Here is a 17,613-nt window from a genome sequence, read left to right as displayed (position 1 = left end):
AGCCAGTTCCTGGGGAGATGCAGCCCCTAGAGAAGAAATGTCTGGCTGTTTATTGTCTCCCAGTAGTGGTCACGGACAGAGGAGCAGAAGCTTTCTCTGAGGCAGAGCTGTGGCCCCCAGAGCAGACAGCTTCGTGGCTCGGCAGCAGTTCCCAGCAGTGGGTAGCCTGATGGAGGAGGGTTTCTTCCTGATCAGATCAGTCTTACTCACTTTATGTCCCTTATGGAGGCTTTTTATGCAATTCGATTTTTACAGTGCTATTGTCCAGATAGATGAATTGTTTTGTCTTATGGCAGTGAGCTCCAGAGATCAGTTTTCTATTATGTGAAAAGGCAGAGATTTCTATGGGTAATGAGCACAGCCACTGTCATATTAGACATGACAAAATTCTCCAAAAACTTAGCAGTAATACAAGGTTTTCCACTTTAAACAACATTTACAACAAATGCACATTTGAGTTCCCCAAGGACCTGATTTCCATAGGTATTTAGGGAATCTAACCCACACACAGAATCTTCTGGGACTGTCTGGAGTACCCAGCTCAGAGAAATTGTAAAGCCCCTTAGAAGAAGGACTGTCTGTTGCCTTGGGCTCACACAGTGACAGCCCCTGGAGTACACAGCCATGAAATAGAGCTGCTGGATGTGCTAGAAATAATAAATGCTGAGCCTTTCACTGAATGGTAGCCCATTTAGGTGTGGAGCCCAGATATACATACTCCAAGATTAACTACCTCTTTTCTTTTTAAACAGGTCTGTGAAAGCCCAACTCATTACCAGAGTACACGACCTGCATTGAAATTTCCAGATAGAGCCATTGTAGAGCCAGGAGTGAGGAGTCAGCTCCTCTTCCTTCAACACTCCAAGCCCTGCATTTCACCTACATCCATCTCCCCATGCAGAAAACATGGAAAATGTATAGGAGGGCGAGAAGAAAAAGCTAAAAATTAAGCTTAGGGCCTGTCTTGGACACCTGATGAAGTAATGCAAATTATTGTGTGCTCAGACCAGCTAAAATAGGATGAAAAAGACATAAGTGAAGAACACAGCTCCACACACCTACACACACAGCACTTGGAGATGATCCAGAACAGTCATGGCACTGGATCAACAGTGCTCAGGGGAATGTGAGTCACACCAGAACCACACTGGACCACAGGCTATCCATCATCGAGAGAAAAGAAACACCACCTCCATCATTCCCATCACCTGGAGTGTGCAGGACATGACACATCCTGCTCTGAACCTCGTGGAGCCAGGGCAGCAGGTGTGGGCTTATAGGATGGGCAGGAGGCTGGCACAGACACCCAGGTGTAACTCACAGGAGATCCAAAAAACCTCGACCAACTCACCACCATCACTGCACTGTGCATGACCTCAGACTTCCTTCTCCACCAAAGAATTAAGCATCCTTTCCCACACTGAGTGATGAGACCTTGGATAAAACCCAAGCTGCCTCTTAGAAACAGGACTGGATTTGTCCTGGATGCCATGCTCCCAACTGTGGGAACAAAGAAAACGATGCAACAGAGCAGTGCAGAATCAGGATGCAGGTCATGGAACGAGTGAGAGGTCATAACTCCTCGTTACGTGCACCTATCTGAAGAGGCTGGTGACATCCCAAGGCAGATCCCTGCTGAGAAAGGCCAGTCTATAGGGAACTGGTGGGAATGTTGACAGGAGAAATCCCAGACAGGCACAGGGAGGGATGGAAAACAGCTCTGCAAAGGCTGTGAGCTTGTCCCTCACAGAGTCTGGTATCAGGCTGACCTGGCTCTGCCTCCTGCCTGTGCCTGGGGTTGGCTCACCAGGGCAGGCAGGATCGGGCCCAGGGAGGGGGAAGCAGGGGAGGAGGGCTGCAAAGTGTTGGGAAACAGGCTGTTGTTAGATTTCAGCCCCAAAGTGTTTGCGAAATCTCCCAGACAGGCCTCAATGGGGCTGTGGAGGCCCTGCTGCAGGCAGAGCCTCAGCAGGCAGTGTGGCCTGGGAGATAAGTGTGGCAGCCTGTGCTGAGTGTCACAGTTCTGTGCCTCCCCAGAGCCTCCCAGCTCAAACACCAGGGAGTATTCTGTTCCCTGACAAGGCCCTTGTGGGATAAAAAAGCATCTTGGAAGGGTCTTCCCAGTGGTTTTCAGCATTGAGGTCACCAGTTTGAGATAACAGACCAAGAGCGAGCCCCCTTTTAGCTGTGGGCACTGGTATGTGGGTTCACACCTAGGGCACTGCTCTGGAGGGCCTGGGAAGACTAAGCTGCTCTCCATGCAGCACATGCAGTTCTAAAAGCTTGAATTTTTGTTAACTACCCCACCATAACTGAACTTTCCCCCAGTGAAACCAGCAACCGTGGTGTATCGAGACGTAGCTCAGCTGAACCCAACAGATGCTCCGCTCTCTCCATCGTGTGCGAATCAGGAGCAGCCTCACCAGAACCAGTGGGAGCAGAATGGCCCAAAGCCAGCAGGGATTCCCGGGAAAGCCCAGCCCGCATGGATCCCGCATCCCCGCCTGCCGCGGAGCAGAGCGAGGGAGCCCGTTTGCCAAACCACACGAAGCTCAGTTGCTCAGCAATCAGCTGTGCTTCCTACTCTCGTGCTACTGATTGTGCAAACATGAATGTAATTAGTCTAAATAATCACCAAAGATTTAATAGGAGCCAGACCACCCAGAGGCCAAATAGCTGGCGGTGGAGCAGGGAAGGTTTGTTGGCTGTTTTTTGTAACACTTGCTAATGAAGTGAGGTCGGATAGCAAAGCAAACACCCTCCACCAGCACATCCCCTGGGAATGCCGTATGTTGTGGGAAGCCCCACATCCCTTGAAGCCAAGAACAGTTCTCTCAGGATAGGCAACATGTGCTACTACCATCACTGCTTTTAATTTATCGACGCCTGGAAAGCCTCCCTGAAGGATTATGAAACCAAGCTCTGAGCCCCAAAATAAGCTCCCATCCCAACCAACCCTGACTGGAAATGCTCCTGTCACATGGCAAACAGCTACAGCCACCGAGCCTGTGACCGAGGGCTGGTGGGGAAGTGAGCTCACCCACACGTCGGGGAGAACCCGCGTGCTTGGAGCGCTCAGCCGCTTCCAGAGGCATGAAGCAACACTCAGCATTGCATCCTGCCTTCCTCCCTGCTCACCCACCATTCATTGTATCTCCCTGGCTAATTATAGAGCTGACAAACACACCCAGCTGGGGACAGGAAAGGAGTTGGGAGCAGCATCGTGGCAGGAGCATCAGTTCTTCTGGATAAACAGAATTTCCTCAGCTGGGGTGGTCACTTAAGCTTCTAATGGCACCAACTGCCTCAAAACCATGTTGTGACAGCGGAGAAAGATCTGAGATTCCCTAAGACAGGTCTGTGTTGCAGTCAGCGAGCTGGGAGAAGGTGCTTATTTCTCCAAGGTACCGAGAAGTGGTTATTTCTGTTGGCTTAGGCGTAGGAGTGCAGACACATCCCCCCCTTCCTGGGGAGACAGGGACAGCCTTTGGAAATCCCTGCTGGAGCCAGCAGCAGCCCCTCAGTTCAAAGTTCCTTTCTTTAGGCCTTGAATTCTCGGCCATAAAGTCTCTGAAGAGGTTTTGATAACTCGCCTATCTTTTAGATAAGCAAGGCTTTGGATGAATCCCACACGGCCCTCTATCTACCACAAGTCCTCATTTGTTTTCCGCCAAGGCACTTGCTGGTTTTCCTCTCCAAGGTGTTGGACAGAAATGTCAAGAGGCTGAAGGGACAGGACAATTTTTCTCTTTTTTTACCAAGTGCTATGGGGCAAAGCAGTTGAAGAAAAACCTGAGTGATAGCTGAGTGAGGCAGGTTTTTCTCATGGGAGCTGTAGGTTTAGCCCTTCTGTAACAAAAAGGAAAGGCAGACAGGAAAGACACATGGAAGTTCACCCTTACAAATGGCTGAAGTTGAGGGAATTTTAAAACAGTAAATTCAGTGTATTTAAATCCACAGGGACCAGACTGCAGGACCTTCAACTAGGCAAATCTGCGATCCGAGTCTGGAACAAAGTACATAAGCAGAGCCTAAAGAAAGACTTTTCTGATTTCTGTGAGGCCTTTTCTAGACAGCCTTGTCTAGGGAAAACTTATAAAAGGGAAGGGGAAGAAAAGAAGTGGAGGAGACAGTTACTGGAGAGAAGATTTCCTGAAATGAATCAGAGGAAACAGCCAGAGCCTCTCCCAGCAGTGCTGCACACCCCACGAGCTCCTCGCAGGCAGCTAAGAGCCCAGAGACAGCCAGTTATGCCCAGGTTATTTACTTCCCTCACTTTGGCAGTGTCACGTATGTAATGTTTTAGAAAATAGTGTCTTCTTTTATCTGCAGCAAGATACAAAGCGAGAAGCAGCTTCCTAGAGCAGCCAGGCAGAAGGGAGCTGGCAACCTGTGCTGGGTCAGGAGGGGAGGAAGATTAAAAGGAGATGGGATTTTGCTTTGTCCTTCACGGAAGACTTTATCCCCTCCAGATACACAACAGAAGCTTTCTCTCCCTTGGAGGTTGGCCGGCAATGGCCTTCCTGTCTCTCAAAGCTGCTCCTGGGTCATGCACAGGGCAAGCTGTGAGCAGCACGGCCCCGTCCTCTGCCCCAGCAACAGATCTGCCATCGGCCCCCTGCTCCCCGCACAGCCTGCCCGTGTCCTTGCTTCCTTGGGTGGCACTCGTCCCTGTGCCAGCCCTGGCTTCTCGCCCGCTGCAGGGCGACGTTCATCAATTAGCGCACAACAAATAATTAAGCTGATGAATGTCTCTTTTTCCTGCTTTCTGACTGCACTTGCTTCGAATTTATGCCCAGATTATGACTGAATTTATTCGTTGCCGCTTGTTGCATTCAAAAGAGGCCTTTAATGATTTCTTTTAAGCTCTCCAGCCTGATTGTGAACAGTGCAGGGCAAATACTCATTATTTCCTATCTAAGCAGCAGTGCTGATTAGTCGGTGCTTGGTCAGATAAGTCACACTGCTCCATTCCTCCCTCGCTGACGGAATCCACAAGGTCATTCACTGCTGATGCTCAAATGCAACGGGAAAACATGGGATAAGCGTGGAAGTCCCTGGTGCATTTTCACGGCAACAAAACGGGAGCATGCAAAATCTCACATTGAGTAAGAGGGCTCAGAATTAAAGTGAATTTAGGTTGAAGCATTTTGCTTTCAGGCAGCCTGTTCACAGCGCCGTGTGCAGCCAAAAGTGTGTTTGGGAGGGTAGTGGGACTGCAGTGAAACTTAAGTCTTGACAGTTTGCGGACACTGAAGATCTGAAGCCAGCTCTTAGTCAACTGTTAACTCCTGAATCTTCACATGGTGCAATGTTAATCTTCAGCCCTTTCCCAAAATAATGTGTGGAGTTGCTATGTTCTCTTAAATGTGAACCATGTGTCACCTCAGCAATGGCTGCTGCGGGGAAAAGATGATAAATCTAAAGCTTTTAAAATGTCCTGTGACATTTTGGGAGAAAAACAGGTGTTGCATAAATGTTGGACATTTATGGGTAAACTTGCAGGGGCTTTAAAAGACTGACACATCTGCCACATAGTATGTAACCCTGAAAGAAAAGGAGCAAAGCAGTCTCTTTCATGTGTCTCGCTCTCTCTACAACCGTATGAAAATACATCCTCATCTGGTATTGGAATTAACAGAGCTGGACTCGCCCCTCCCTATGTCTCCTCCAGGTTTTTGGCTTTTACACCCAATGTGTATTTTAAAACTGTGCCTTTTTAAGTAGGTGGCAAACTGTGCTGGAAGGATTTGGTATGCGGAGTATTTTTATTCAGCTCCCTTTTCTCTCACCTTTCATTGTTTTTCCCTTTGGAATATCTCCTGTAACGCTCCACTCATAAACCTCTTCAAAGGGAGGGCTGTATTTGAACAGCCTGGCCTGAAATCTGGTCTCAGTCAAAGGCCTCAGATGGGAAAATAACTGGGAGAGCCAAGCCCCATGGCCCCACGGCTGCTGCTGCAGGTGCCGGCAGCCGCTTTGCAGGAGCAAGGTTCTCCCGCTGCCTCCTTGACTCTGACCCCACAGCCCCCCTGGCTGGGTTATTATTCCCCCTTTTACCCTATAAATGTAATAAACTGTGACTTAGCATCTTGCTTTTAGTGTGGAAGATCGAAGGAGAAGGTGTTTTTTCTCACTTCTCCCAGGCATCTTGTTCAGCTCCTGGAATGTTGTTGGTGTTTTCGGAGAGAGGAGGAGAGTCTGGAAACCAAATGCATGCCAGGGATGTGATGGACTCTGTGTCTCAGCCTTCAAACCGTGTGATCTCTAGGATGGAGGGTTCTAAATTGCCAGGTAGGGCAAGTCTAATTCCCCCAGTCACAACAATCCAGCTCCCAGTGAAGTCTGTGAAAGCAGACTTAACTCCAAACAGCTACAAAACCTCCCCCTCCACGGGGAAAATCCATCAGACGTGTGACCAGCTGTCTGTCTCTGACCATTTGCCCTTTGTATCGAGCAGTTTTAGCACAGAAAACAGTAATCCAGTGGGCTACAAAGTGCTTCCCCTCCTTGGGAGGTCACTTGGTTTCTGGGTGGCAGGGAAGCAGCAGATATTTTGAGCGTGAGTTGCCTGGCTGGTAAGTGTTCACAACTCTGTGCAGATCCCACTCTGTCTCAACTCCCTGCCCAGCAATAAATTCTGCTCCCAAACCTTAATTCTATCCCTTCCCCCCTCAATTCAGCTCTCACATCCCTTGTGTTTCAGCCATGCCCTTAGCTCCTGTCTTGATGGGGCTGGTTTGGGTTGGTCCCCTCCCAGGGACCTCGCTTTCGTTCCTCTGACACCGCTTGGGATTTTTCATCGCCTTCTCTCCAGCCTGCAGGCAGTGAGATAAAGTTTCCCAGGCAGGCTGTTTTGGGAGGAGAAGACCTACACCATGCTGAGCTACCGGGCACTTCCAGCTCTGCCCTCCCGGCTGGTGGGAGGTCAGCGAGCAAGCTGTGCTGCTGTTGGGCTGCTCCTCACAAGGAGGTGGAAAATCAGCCAGAGATAGGAATCTCTTCTTGGAGACAACTGAAGATGAGCCACTGCCTGTCATCCTGCTCACCTCTTCAGTGGCTGTTTCACCATGGAGCCCTGTTTGGGCTCTCCATGCCCTACTCCACCCGTGTGGAACAGAGGAGCTCCCCTGCCTGGGCTTTCCTGCACGTGGCTCCCAGGACTTTTTTTAAAAGAAACACCACAATGCAGGGGAACATCTGTCCAAAAAGACCACAGCTAGGGAAACCACCTCTTTCCCTGCATTTTCCCATGAGGAGAACTTAACTCCTTCCACTTTCCAGGGCACATCCATCTCCCTTCCCCTGTGCTCCCAGGGGGACCAGAGACAGCCCACAACGCTGAACCAAGGAAAAGAAGCCTCAAGCCAAAGCTGGCTCCCCTGCAGAGAGGACCTCCTTCCTCAGCTGGGTGACATGGATGGTGCCATACGCTGAGCCAAGTCCCCTTGGGTTTTATTATTTATTAATATGTACCAGATACTTAATGCAGCTGGATTTTTCATTTGGTTCTACACTCAAATCTTGAGGATAAGATAAAATATTTACCTGGCAGAGGCTAAAATTTGCTTTCTTTTTTGAGGGGAAACTAGTTCCAAATACCTCCTGGTTAGAAACCTACAAAATGTTGTAGTGCTCCAAGCCACAAGCTCTATCACTCCAGTCATTGTCTCTGTCAGTGGCCAGAAATGTGTGTTAAAGAAGCATAAAAAAGGGGGACATGTGTGGAGCGACCCTTCCCCAGGCTCAAGCAGTCAAGGGTTCAAATATTCCTCAGCCAGAAACTGCATCCAGATCACAGTGTCTAAGAGTCACTGATGGAGCAAAGCTCCACAAATTAGTCTGTTCTTTTTTTGACTTCAAATATATTTTTGTTCTTAATAATACTCTGTGGCAACACATCCTATTACTCAAACACACACTGTGCCAATAAGGATGTTCTTTCATCTGTTTGGATCCTCCTTCCAGGAAATTACCACTTCACCCCCTCATTGCTGAGTGATAAAAACTGGTGGATTTCACTTCCCTAAGCATTTTCCCTACCTTAAATAATGATTTTTTAGATCTGTGTCATTAGCTTGTCACTTTTTGCAAGGCTCTGGTCTATGTGGTCTCTGTGCAGAAAATATTTGACATTTCCCCCCAGGCCTGTTGCCCTGCTCCACATCCTTCTCTGTCCCACTCTGGGATGGGACAGTCAGCAGCAAGCCAGGTACATGTGGGTACACATGGATCAAAGAACAGATCCACAACGATGCTTTCCTTTTACTCTCTCTTCTTTTCCTAATGACTCCTAACCTTTAGTTTCCCTTTGGAGCATTGAGGATGATAAATAAACCAGTAAGAACTCATTGCCTATGGTGAGTTGATCCCTGGGCTGAAGGTCCTTCCTTATTTGGACCTCCCTTATCTGAGCAAAAATAATCTTTTTCCAGACACAAAGCAGCACTCGACAAGGAATTCCCATGAAAAGAGGAAGGGGCATCCCTACCTTTTTGGTTTTGACTGTTGAGGCACAGCAGTCCCCACCATCATAGTTGCAGAAGGCTCTGTTGTTGATGGAGTCACAGTAGTTGTCCCCCATGAAAGGCTGAAAAAGGAAAAAGCAGGAGAAGGCTGAGAGTGTGGACATGGATGAAATGAGCCCCTTCCTTTTGGAGACAGGGTGAGAAAGCTGTGGCTGGAGAAGAGAAGGTTGTCTGGAGACCTCACAGCAGCTGCCAGCGTCTGAAGGGGCTACAGGGAAGCTGGAGAGGGACTGTTCATCAGGAACTGGAGTGACAGGACAAGGGGGATTGGCTTCAAACCGAAAGAAGGGAAATTTAGGTTAGATGTCCAGAAGAAATCCTTCCCTGTGAGGGTGGTGAGACCTTGGCACAGAGAAGCTGTGGCTGCCCCTGAATCCCTGGAAGTGTCCATGGCAGGGGATTGGAAGTGGATGATGTTAAGGCCCCTTCCAACCCAAAGCATTCTATGATTCTATAATTCTAAAGCCTGTAATAATATTTCAGAAGAAAAACACAAAGATTTGAAGGAGCCATACAGTTTGTAACATACCAACTGCCCCAAAAAGCAAGAGATAATTATTCCCCTTTCCCTTCAAAGCAGACAGAAAAAAAAAGGACAGTAGATGGAAGGGAAATGAGCCCTTGTTGGCTCTTCACATCCCACATAAGAGGATGCTTCAGGAATATTAATTTGACTAGGCCCAGAGACAGCATCCAGGCATCTAAAATTGTGGCACCTTTGATAATTTTAAGCTAACCTTCCTAAACTGTGTGGGATAAGAAGAAGGTTATGTATTGCAGCAAAATGGGCTTGCTTTTAATAGCTGTGCTTTTCACCACAGTTCTCCTGACTGTGCAACATGTGTCAGCAACGAGGGCACAAAAAAATCACCACGAGGAGTGGAAGAGGTCTGAGCTCAGCACAGGGACCATGTTCTCCTGTTCTCTGAACAGCAGTGACTGCGTGGGACCTTGGCCATGACACGTGATCTTCCTCCACTCCACAGCTCAGAGCTGGGATAATGGCAATTATTCAGAGGGACACCGTGGAGAGCTGTTAAGTAAAATTAATACATCACCTTGAAAGAGAAAATGTGGTCACTAGGCTGGGCAATGTGATCACTAGCCCATGTGCTGCACAGGGCCTGAATAATAACCACCATTCTGAAGGAAAGGCTTGAAGTCTTTCATTACACATTGGAGTCTTCTTGGTTGGCGAGTACAGAGCCTTCCTTGGAAGTCTAAGCTGTGCCTGATGGTAAAAAAGGCCCATGGCAGGTGTGAGAACCCCAGGCAGCAATGAAAGCTCACAAAAATGGATGATCAGCAGAGAGCAGAGTCATATCTCTGTAACTCTCTTCACACGCCCAGGCTCATGAGGCCATTCCCATTTTATCTGCTCTTTGGAAAATTCACTTATTCTGTACTGAGAAAAACACACCAGGGACTCTCCTGCAAGAAGGCATCATTGCAGAGCAGGCAGGGTGGCCTGGGGAGGTTTTCTGGAAGGATTTTGCAGCAATTGCCTACCCAGAGTGTCCCAGATGATGGATACCTGAAGAAGCAGCAGCCATGAGAGCTCACCGTGCCCTCCCCAGAGCTCGCCATGGCCACACTCATCAGAGTTGAAATGAACTCCACGGAGAGGGGCAAATGCACACTTTTACTGCTGATGTGCTGCAAATTTAAATATTTCTATCAGATAGAGGAAACCCAGGCAACAATGGCAATATCAGACCACAGCAGGACTACCAGGAGGTGACAGACTCGTTGACTGTCACTTGTTTAATTACGTGCAGATACTGCAAATGGTGACAAGGAAATCAGAGTTACAGCGTGAGGCTCCTGTCCCTCTAAACTGCCTTAACTCCACTGATTTCCACAGATATTGATTTATTTATACAGGCAAAGACTTCGACTTGCAAACCCCCTTCCAATTTAATTAATATGCTAAGAGTTAAAAGGGAATGATTTATAAATAGATGGAGAGATATTTTGAGGCCAACCTGGTCATACTGAAAACCATGAACTTTGCTCAACCTCACAGGAAATTCTGCAGACTTCTCCATGTTTCTCTTGTGTTGCCTGGCTGTGCCTGCTTGATGGGAAAACTTGACTTTGAATTTCCATCCCTATGCCTGCATCCTACACCTACGAATTCTGGAAAATCCATAAAGAAACTAGTGGAAGAATTTGCTCTGGCACAGAGTTGACAAGCCAGTCCTTTGGAGGAGAAGAATGGGACAAAAAGCATCTATTCTGATTTGGGACTAAAATCCTTGCTTGGAAGACCCTGGAGGCCTGGCTGTGGGGGGTGAGGTCTCTGTAGCTCTTCATGCATGTCTTAGTGCTCTGATTTTTTTTGGAGGACTGTACAGGTAATCCAGAGGAACTCACTTGCTACAGAAACACCCGAGTTAGGTGCGACAAGTACGGGGCTGACTCATAAACCTCTATTCCTGCCACTAGGGAGCGACAAAAAATCACATTGCAGCAGCTGCCGGGGTTCCCCCTCTGCGATCACCAAGTGCCAAACAATGCCCCACTTACAGCCTCCTGTTCAGGGAAGCCTCCCTAATGCTAAGGATGTCCATACATTAGGGGTTGTACCAGCTTAATGGCCCAGAATTATTGACCTACTGGCTTATTAGTCTCTGCTTCCATAGTCATGGGGAAAAAAAAAAAGGCTTGGTGAAGATGGCATTTTTCCTGAAATCTTAATGCCAAGCTCTGGTCCATCCGTGGATCCTGGAAGCATCATGCTCTAAAAACGATGCTAGAGGCCATTATCAATTGTCTGGGCAAAGCCTTCCCAGATGATGGATTGCGATGCAGTGACACTGCTGAATGAACGTTGAAAAGAAGAAAGTTCCTATTGATGCACAGGGCTCTGGCAATTAGCAGTGATGGAAGGGAAGAAAATGCTGAGAAGCAGCATGGCAGTAATAATGGCTTCTGGTAAATTATTACATCATTGCAAAGTTTGTCTCAGTAACAACTATCCTTAAACAGCAGAAGGATGGATACCCAGTAGTGCATCAGCACCTGAATGGCATTTTTTAATGGTGGCTGGATGTTATTTCAGCTCTCTTTGGAGAATGGGGGCACCCAGCCAGCCTGCATGAATGCGATGCGTGAGACAGCTTATGACATTCAAAGCACTGACAGCAGAATGCTTTTCATTTAGGGAACAGCTAGACAGAAACTATTACACTGTTGGAGAGTTATTACCCTCTTGGGCCCAACATTTGTATGCGAAGGAAACCTGTCTTTCACTTCAAGACAAATCGCATCCCACAGCAGTGTGGTCAGGAGCTCTGTGTCACATTTAGGAATTCGCTCCCATGTTCTGACACTTTGGGCAAATAACTTCAGTGTGCTGGGGTTACTGGGTGCTGAGAGCCTGGTCAGTGTGGCAGAAAGTCAGGACGTGTGCGGGAAGACACAGCTCTTCCACTGCCCATCGCCATCTGTGCCTCTCCCCGTGAGCCATCTCATTTCTAAAACGGGCAGGGAGCTTCCCAACCTTCCAGAGGTACCACAAGGATCGACTTCTTGATGTGGGTGAGATACTCAAGGGCTGGCATGATGGAAACCACAGGAATGCCATGACCCAGACAGAGGTGCTCCAGCCCTGTTTAACCACCAGAAGCATCCTCAGTCTTCTCCAACTTATCAAAGACTGCTGCTGGCAGAAACAACATCCTTCAAAATAATTACTTTTTTCAAGTAACTTGCAAGACTGTAAAAGTGTATCACAGCTGAAATGTAACGGCATGTTTCTCATTATTCTTTTCTGGTTCAGACAGGTGGCCAGTGGAGGGAGGTGTGATTTGCTCACTGTCCGTGCTGTCCACCCAGTGGTATCATCTCTGGCTTTCCTAAACTTTCTCTGCCCACACCAATGCCCAAAGCTTAGCCGGCCTTGGAAAGAACTGTCCCTCTAATAAGAAGTCAAGATCAAGGAAAAACAAGAGAAGGCTTTTGCAACTTCCCAGAAACTCCCAAATTCTGGTAAATTCTTTTGGTCAACCAGTGTTTTTGAGCTGCTTGATCATTGAACTCCTGTGAGAGTCACCCAACCATCATCTCTGAGAAAACCACCAATTTCCCTACTGAGTGTCAGAACCGATGCAGGCGATCAGTCTGTGTGATAGGGTGATCAGGGCAAAATCCTGCTTGCCCTACTTGAAAAACAGAATTTACAACCCACATGCCTGCAGTGATTGTTTCTGTAAGATTTAGGAGAGACACCACGGACCACCTGAGCTAAAGCCAAACTCACCTCACAGCCTTTAACACAATGAATGAGGGAAGGGTGAGGGTACCACTTGAGTCCTGCTGTGCAGACAACGCTCTGGAGGGAAGAAATAAAAAAAGAGGAACAGGTTAAGACAAAGAAATCAGTGTACAGAAAGTCAGTGTGCTGGCTCCTATGGCTCTCCAGTACTTAACCAATGAAGTTCAGTTCCTAACACCTCCTGTGTTCTCAGGACCTGGCTGTCCTCCAGGTATTTACAAGAAGTGTTGGACTTGACACTTGCAATAACAGAGCATTTGAGATTAAAATAATATTTGAGGTTCTCCTAAAATGTCATGTCCAATATTTCACTCATGGTGGGGGAACGTGGCAGGGAAAGGTAAAGGCACAGGTCCACTCTTGCTCTTGGGTAGGGGGGAGGCATTCTAGGAATTCATTTAGGGATTTCTTTGGTGCTGCAAAGCTTTGTTTTCTTTCACTGCCCACCATACCTTTGCTTCTGGAGGATGGAAGCAGCTAAAGGTGGATTATCAGATACATTTCAGCACCATCTTAAATAAAAGCACCTCCCACCACACACCTTCAGAATAACCCCCAGACAGGACAGCATCATCTGCTACATTTTATGAGCTTTATAATAATTTCTGTCTCAACTCTGTCTACAGAAAAAAGTTGGATGCTTGGTTTTGGGCAAAAATGATGCCCAGCCTCCTAGACAATGGCACAGCCAGGGCAGCCACAGACATGGACATTTAGATTTAAAGAGTGGATGAAAACTTTGGCTGGTCAGTGGAGATGGTGATTCCACACCATGGAGGTCCTGGAGACAGGACTCCTATCCATGCAGCAGGACATCAGGCACAATGTTTATTTTGGGTTATTGCCCATGGATGAAGCACTACAGTGTCCAGTTGAGCAAGATGAACACGCAGGCACTCACCTAAAGTGTGGGGGTTGGGGTTGGATGGAGGCCTGGGGAAGGAAGGGATTAACATTTGGGAAGACCTGATGCACAAGCCATCCCTTCCCCTGTTCATCTGAGGGCTAATTTAATCCATCTGCAGGGGAACCTCAGCTTGTTTTTACAGTTTCTGTCATTTGAGGCTTACCTGGCGTGTGCTAGAAAAAAGGACTTTTATACTATCTGACTCGGGCTGTTTATCTTTCCGATGCTCTTGGATTTTCCACTATTAGTCAAGCCCGGCTTGCCCCACCTGCCTCGCAACAGGGCCTGTCTGTGTGAGGAGAGAAGTGGCTGGGGAGGGGAGGGTGTTGTTTATCCCCTGGGAGGGAGGGAGGCTGCAAGGTGCGGGGGCCCTGCGGTGTCACACATTCCCCCGGCGCGCTCTTGACAGACAGCTGGAGATTTCCAGGCTGCTGCCTGCCACAAATGGTGAGGGTTTTTCTTCCCCCCCCCCCCCCCCCCTTCTGTTTATTGCACTTCAGAGGGAAAAGAAAGGAAACTTTTCTAGGTTTGAAAATAAACAACACCAGTCAACAGAGCAGGAGCGGGGAGAGTAAAGGAAGCAGTTCAAGAGCATTTGAACCCAAGAATTAGAACAAAGTGGAAAAACTCGGGCGTTTGTCTCCTGTGTCCAAGGCCAGAAGACAATAAGTGGAAGAAGTGCACTTCCAAAGAGCACCTCACATTCCCCTGGTAAGAAGCATCAATATTTACAAAACCTCTCATTCTGTGTGTGTGTGTGAGCATGCAGAGTGAACAAAAGAAACCAAATAGCCCTGAACCAGGCTCTTCAGAAAGGAGTTTTCCATGTGAGAGCAACCCCTCAAAGAGGATGCACTGACTGCTTTCCTGACCCTTCAAGTATCAAAACGCCAGCACCCCCCTTAGAGGAATGGATGGGAGGTGGAGTCTGCTGAAAGTGTTCTCTGAGTGCTCACTCAAGGTCATCCTCAATCCCAAACACAGCCTTGGGCTGAGCGTCCTCCAGGGAATGGGAATGCAGCCCCAGGTTGCTCTCCACAGCACAGGCAAGCCAGGTGCCAGGTTAATCACTGGGTCAGTGGGACATTCCCATTCCCCTGGAGTGGCACATGCCAGTGGCTTCATACCAGTTACTCTGTCCTCCCCTGGGATCACCCTTTGCTAGTGGAGACCACTAGAGCTGAATTCAATCCTGCCAACATTCCTGGAGCTGGAAGCAGAGGGAAGGACCCTAGGCCTTAGTCCTGACTCCTCTGCCTGGTTTTCCAAGCCCTCAGTTCCCACCACTCAGCCTGTTTGTACCCTTAGGCTGCTGCTGTGGAGTGTGCGGTGCACTGGCAGAGAGGATGTGAGTAGAGGGGGAGACTGGGCTAGAAAACCAAGAAACTGGGAATGTTTGGATTGCTGGGCATCGTTTCTGCCTCCTGCCGTGCAAACAGGCCTACAGGTGCCACAGGGTGCTGCATGGGGCACCTGAGATAAACAAACGTACAGAAAGCAAGCAAGGATGGCTAAAGGCGGTACATGAGCATGATCTGATGGAATCAGCGTGCACAGAAAGGTAGACTCAGAATGCCAGCAAAGGATGTGGAAAGAGGTGTATGGAAGCACCACATCCACCCCATGCCAGGTGGTGCCTGGGGAACAAAGCCCATCTGGCCACTGCCCCGTGAGCCCCGTCCCTTCCCTGTGCTGCCACGTGCTCCAGGCCCTTGTGGTGACATCTGCTGCCCTCCTGGCCCCAGCTCCCCTCGTGCATCGGCTCCTGCAGCACAGCTGTGCAGCCGGCTGGGTTGACTTCGGTGCTGTCCCCACCCCAGAAATGTCACCCTGCCACATCTGCAGCTGGTGGCTGGACTCCATCTGCTGTGAAGGGAGAGGGAGCCGGGCTGTGCTCCCACAGTAGGCAACAAAGAGCCAAGGAAGCAAATCAAGCTGTCATTTTCTTCTTGTGAGGGAAGACCCAGCGCCTCCGGTCACAGCACTTCCCTCCCGTGAGGGGACTAACACAATGATGTCAACCCTTTGCGGGCTGCAGAGGGGATCAGGTTTCCCCCAGAGAGGCCAGTGGAGAGCTTTCCTCCACCTTAGATGGGTCAAGTGTCCCCCCGGGCTGGAGCCCAGGGACTGGCATCTCCTGCTCTCAGCTAACTCGGTCCTCAGGCACTAAAGGAACAGGACAATTAACCACGGGCTTAATGTGTGAGGGGACCAGACACTGCTGCCAGGAAAGGGGACTTTGGAGCTCCATCTTCCTACACCTACAGATGGAATGGGATCTCCTGCATTCCCAGGAGCGGAGCTGCTGCACCACAGCAGGTCACATCACTGCTCCGTGACTCAGTTTCCCTGCTGCAGAATGAGCCCCAAACTCTCAAAAAAAAAAAAAAAAAAAGGAGAGGGGAAGGAAGGAGGAAACCTGCAAAGCTCAAATGATTAGGGGCGTATTTAAGGAGCATTCCCTCTAAGGACTTCTGGACATTTACTATCCCAGGGCTTGCAGTCCTCATGGGAAGAGGGGCCACACCACGCTCAGCCCAGCAGAGCTGGGATGTGCCGACCCTTCGAAGGCTCTCCCAGGCATGCACATGCCCGCACACCATTTAGCCTGTCCCTACTCAGCACTAAGGCAAGAACCCAAGTTCAGACAGCCTAAGAAATGAGGTGTCTGCCCTGTTTCTCTGCAGTCAGTGGGAAGGAGCTGTCAAGCTGTCTCTCAGAGATATTTCCCTTTTTTCTCCCCACTGCCTGCACAGTCAGTCTTGGCAGCTCTATCCATCGGTGTCTTCAGCAGCTCCGTGTGTCACACACAGTGAAGGGAAAATCATGGGGACAGCACTGGCTGCTCTGAACACATCCCACAGCAGAACAGAGGCACAGAAGATTTCAGGTGGGGTTTTTTTTTCTTGCTGAAAGTACTGATTTGGAAGACACTGCCAGCATATCCTGATTTCAGCAAACTGTTTCAGACCCAACAAAGCAACTGAACCTAAACCAATTCTGAAGAAACACAGAAATATTTAGACATTTTGTGAAATAAAATATCTGTTGTTGTTTATCATTTGAGAGGACATTTAATTTCTCAGTTTTTGCTGGTTTTTTTTTTCATTTTCACTAAACAAAAAGTTTACAAAATTTCCTTGGAAATGAAATACTATGTTATGTTCAAACCAACATGTTTTTTCTTCCAATTTTTTGGTTCACCAAAAATCACAATAACAGAAGAGTCACTTTGATTCGGGAAAAAACTTTTTTTTTTTAATTTAAGAGAACTTTGAGTGAACCGAAAAATCAAGTGATTTGCACAGCTCTGCTCTAAACAACCCTGAGAGAAGGGATAGTTCCTTCTTCCCATTTTGCTTCCATAACAGATGTTGCATGAGCTGCAACAGACAAATTATTTATTTCTTCTCGTCAGCTCTCCCTGTGTTTTCTCTGTCCCCATCCCCTCAAAGGTAAGCACCAGAGATCAGTCCTGCCTTTATCTTCTTCCCATCCTGCCCTCATTTGTACTCCACTTGTGCCTAAATTAAGCAACAAAAAGTGTTTCCTTTGCGTCATTCAAGTACTCTGAGATGCACAAAGACTCGCCATGTAAATGCAACCAGCTGCTCCCTGTGCTCATATGGCACAACAGCAAAGCTGTCACTGGCCATAAACAGAGACACGGGTTATTAATGATACAGAACACATTGCCATGGGGACCTTCCCCCAAGGCCTCCCACTCCCATCTCTCCAGGGTGTCCCCACTCCCACCAGAAGCAGCGTTTCTCCCGGTGGCACCCCACGAGGTGCCACTCCCCGTGCGTGACATCCCCTTATCTGCAGAGTTGGATAAGATGGATGTTCTACGGCTACCAAAAAAGATCCCCTCTGGCATGTCTTCCCTCCCAACACAA

The 17,613-nt window shown here is 48.5% G+C and overlaps 1 protein-coding gene across 1 annotated transcript in view; it reads right to left on the bottom strand.

The window, feature by feature from the left end:
- The window catches only part of PAPPA (pappalysin 1), a 182,085-nt gene that overhangs the window by 8,806 nt on the left and 155,666 nt on the right, over positions 1 to 17,613 (bottom strand). Inside the window, exons 20-21 of the mRNA XM_069031458.1 lie at positions 12,793 to 12,864; positions 8,492 to 8,590 (exon numbers count right to left, since the gene is read on the bottom strand). Of these exons, the coding sequence (XP_068887559.1) occupies positions 8,492 to 8,590; positions 12,793 to 12,864 (171 nt within the window). The remainder of the gene's footprint in view (positions 1 to 8,491; positions 8,591 to 12,792; positions 12,865 to 17,613) is intronic.

This window comes from Aphelocoma coerulescens, chromosome 17, assembly GCF_041296385.1.
Source record: "Aphelocoma coerulescens isolate FSJ_1873_10779 chromosome 17, UR_Acoe_1.0, whole genome shotgun sequence".
Lineage (NCBI taxonomy): Eukaryota > Metazoa > Chordata > Aves > Passeriformes > Corvidae > Aphelocoma > Aphelocoma coerulescens.
This window is presented reverse-complemented; position numbering and strand designations above follow the sequence as displayed.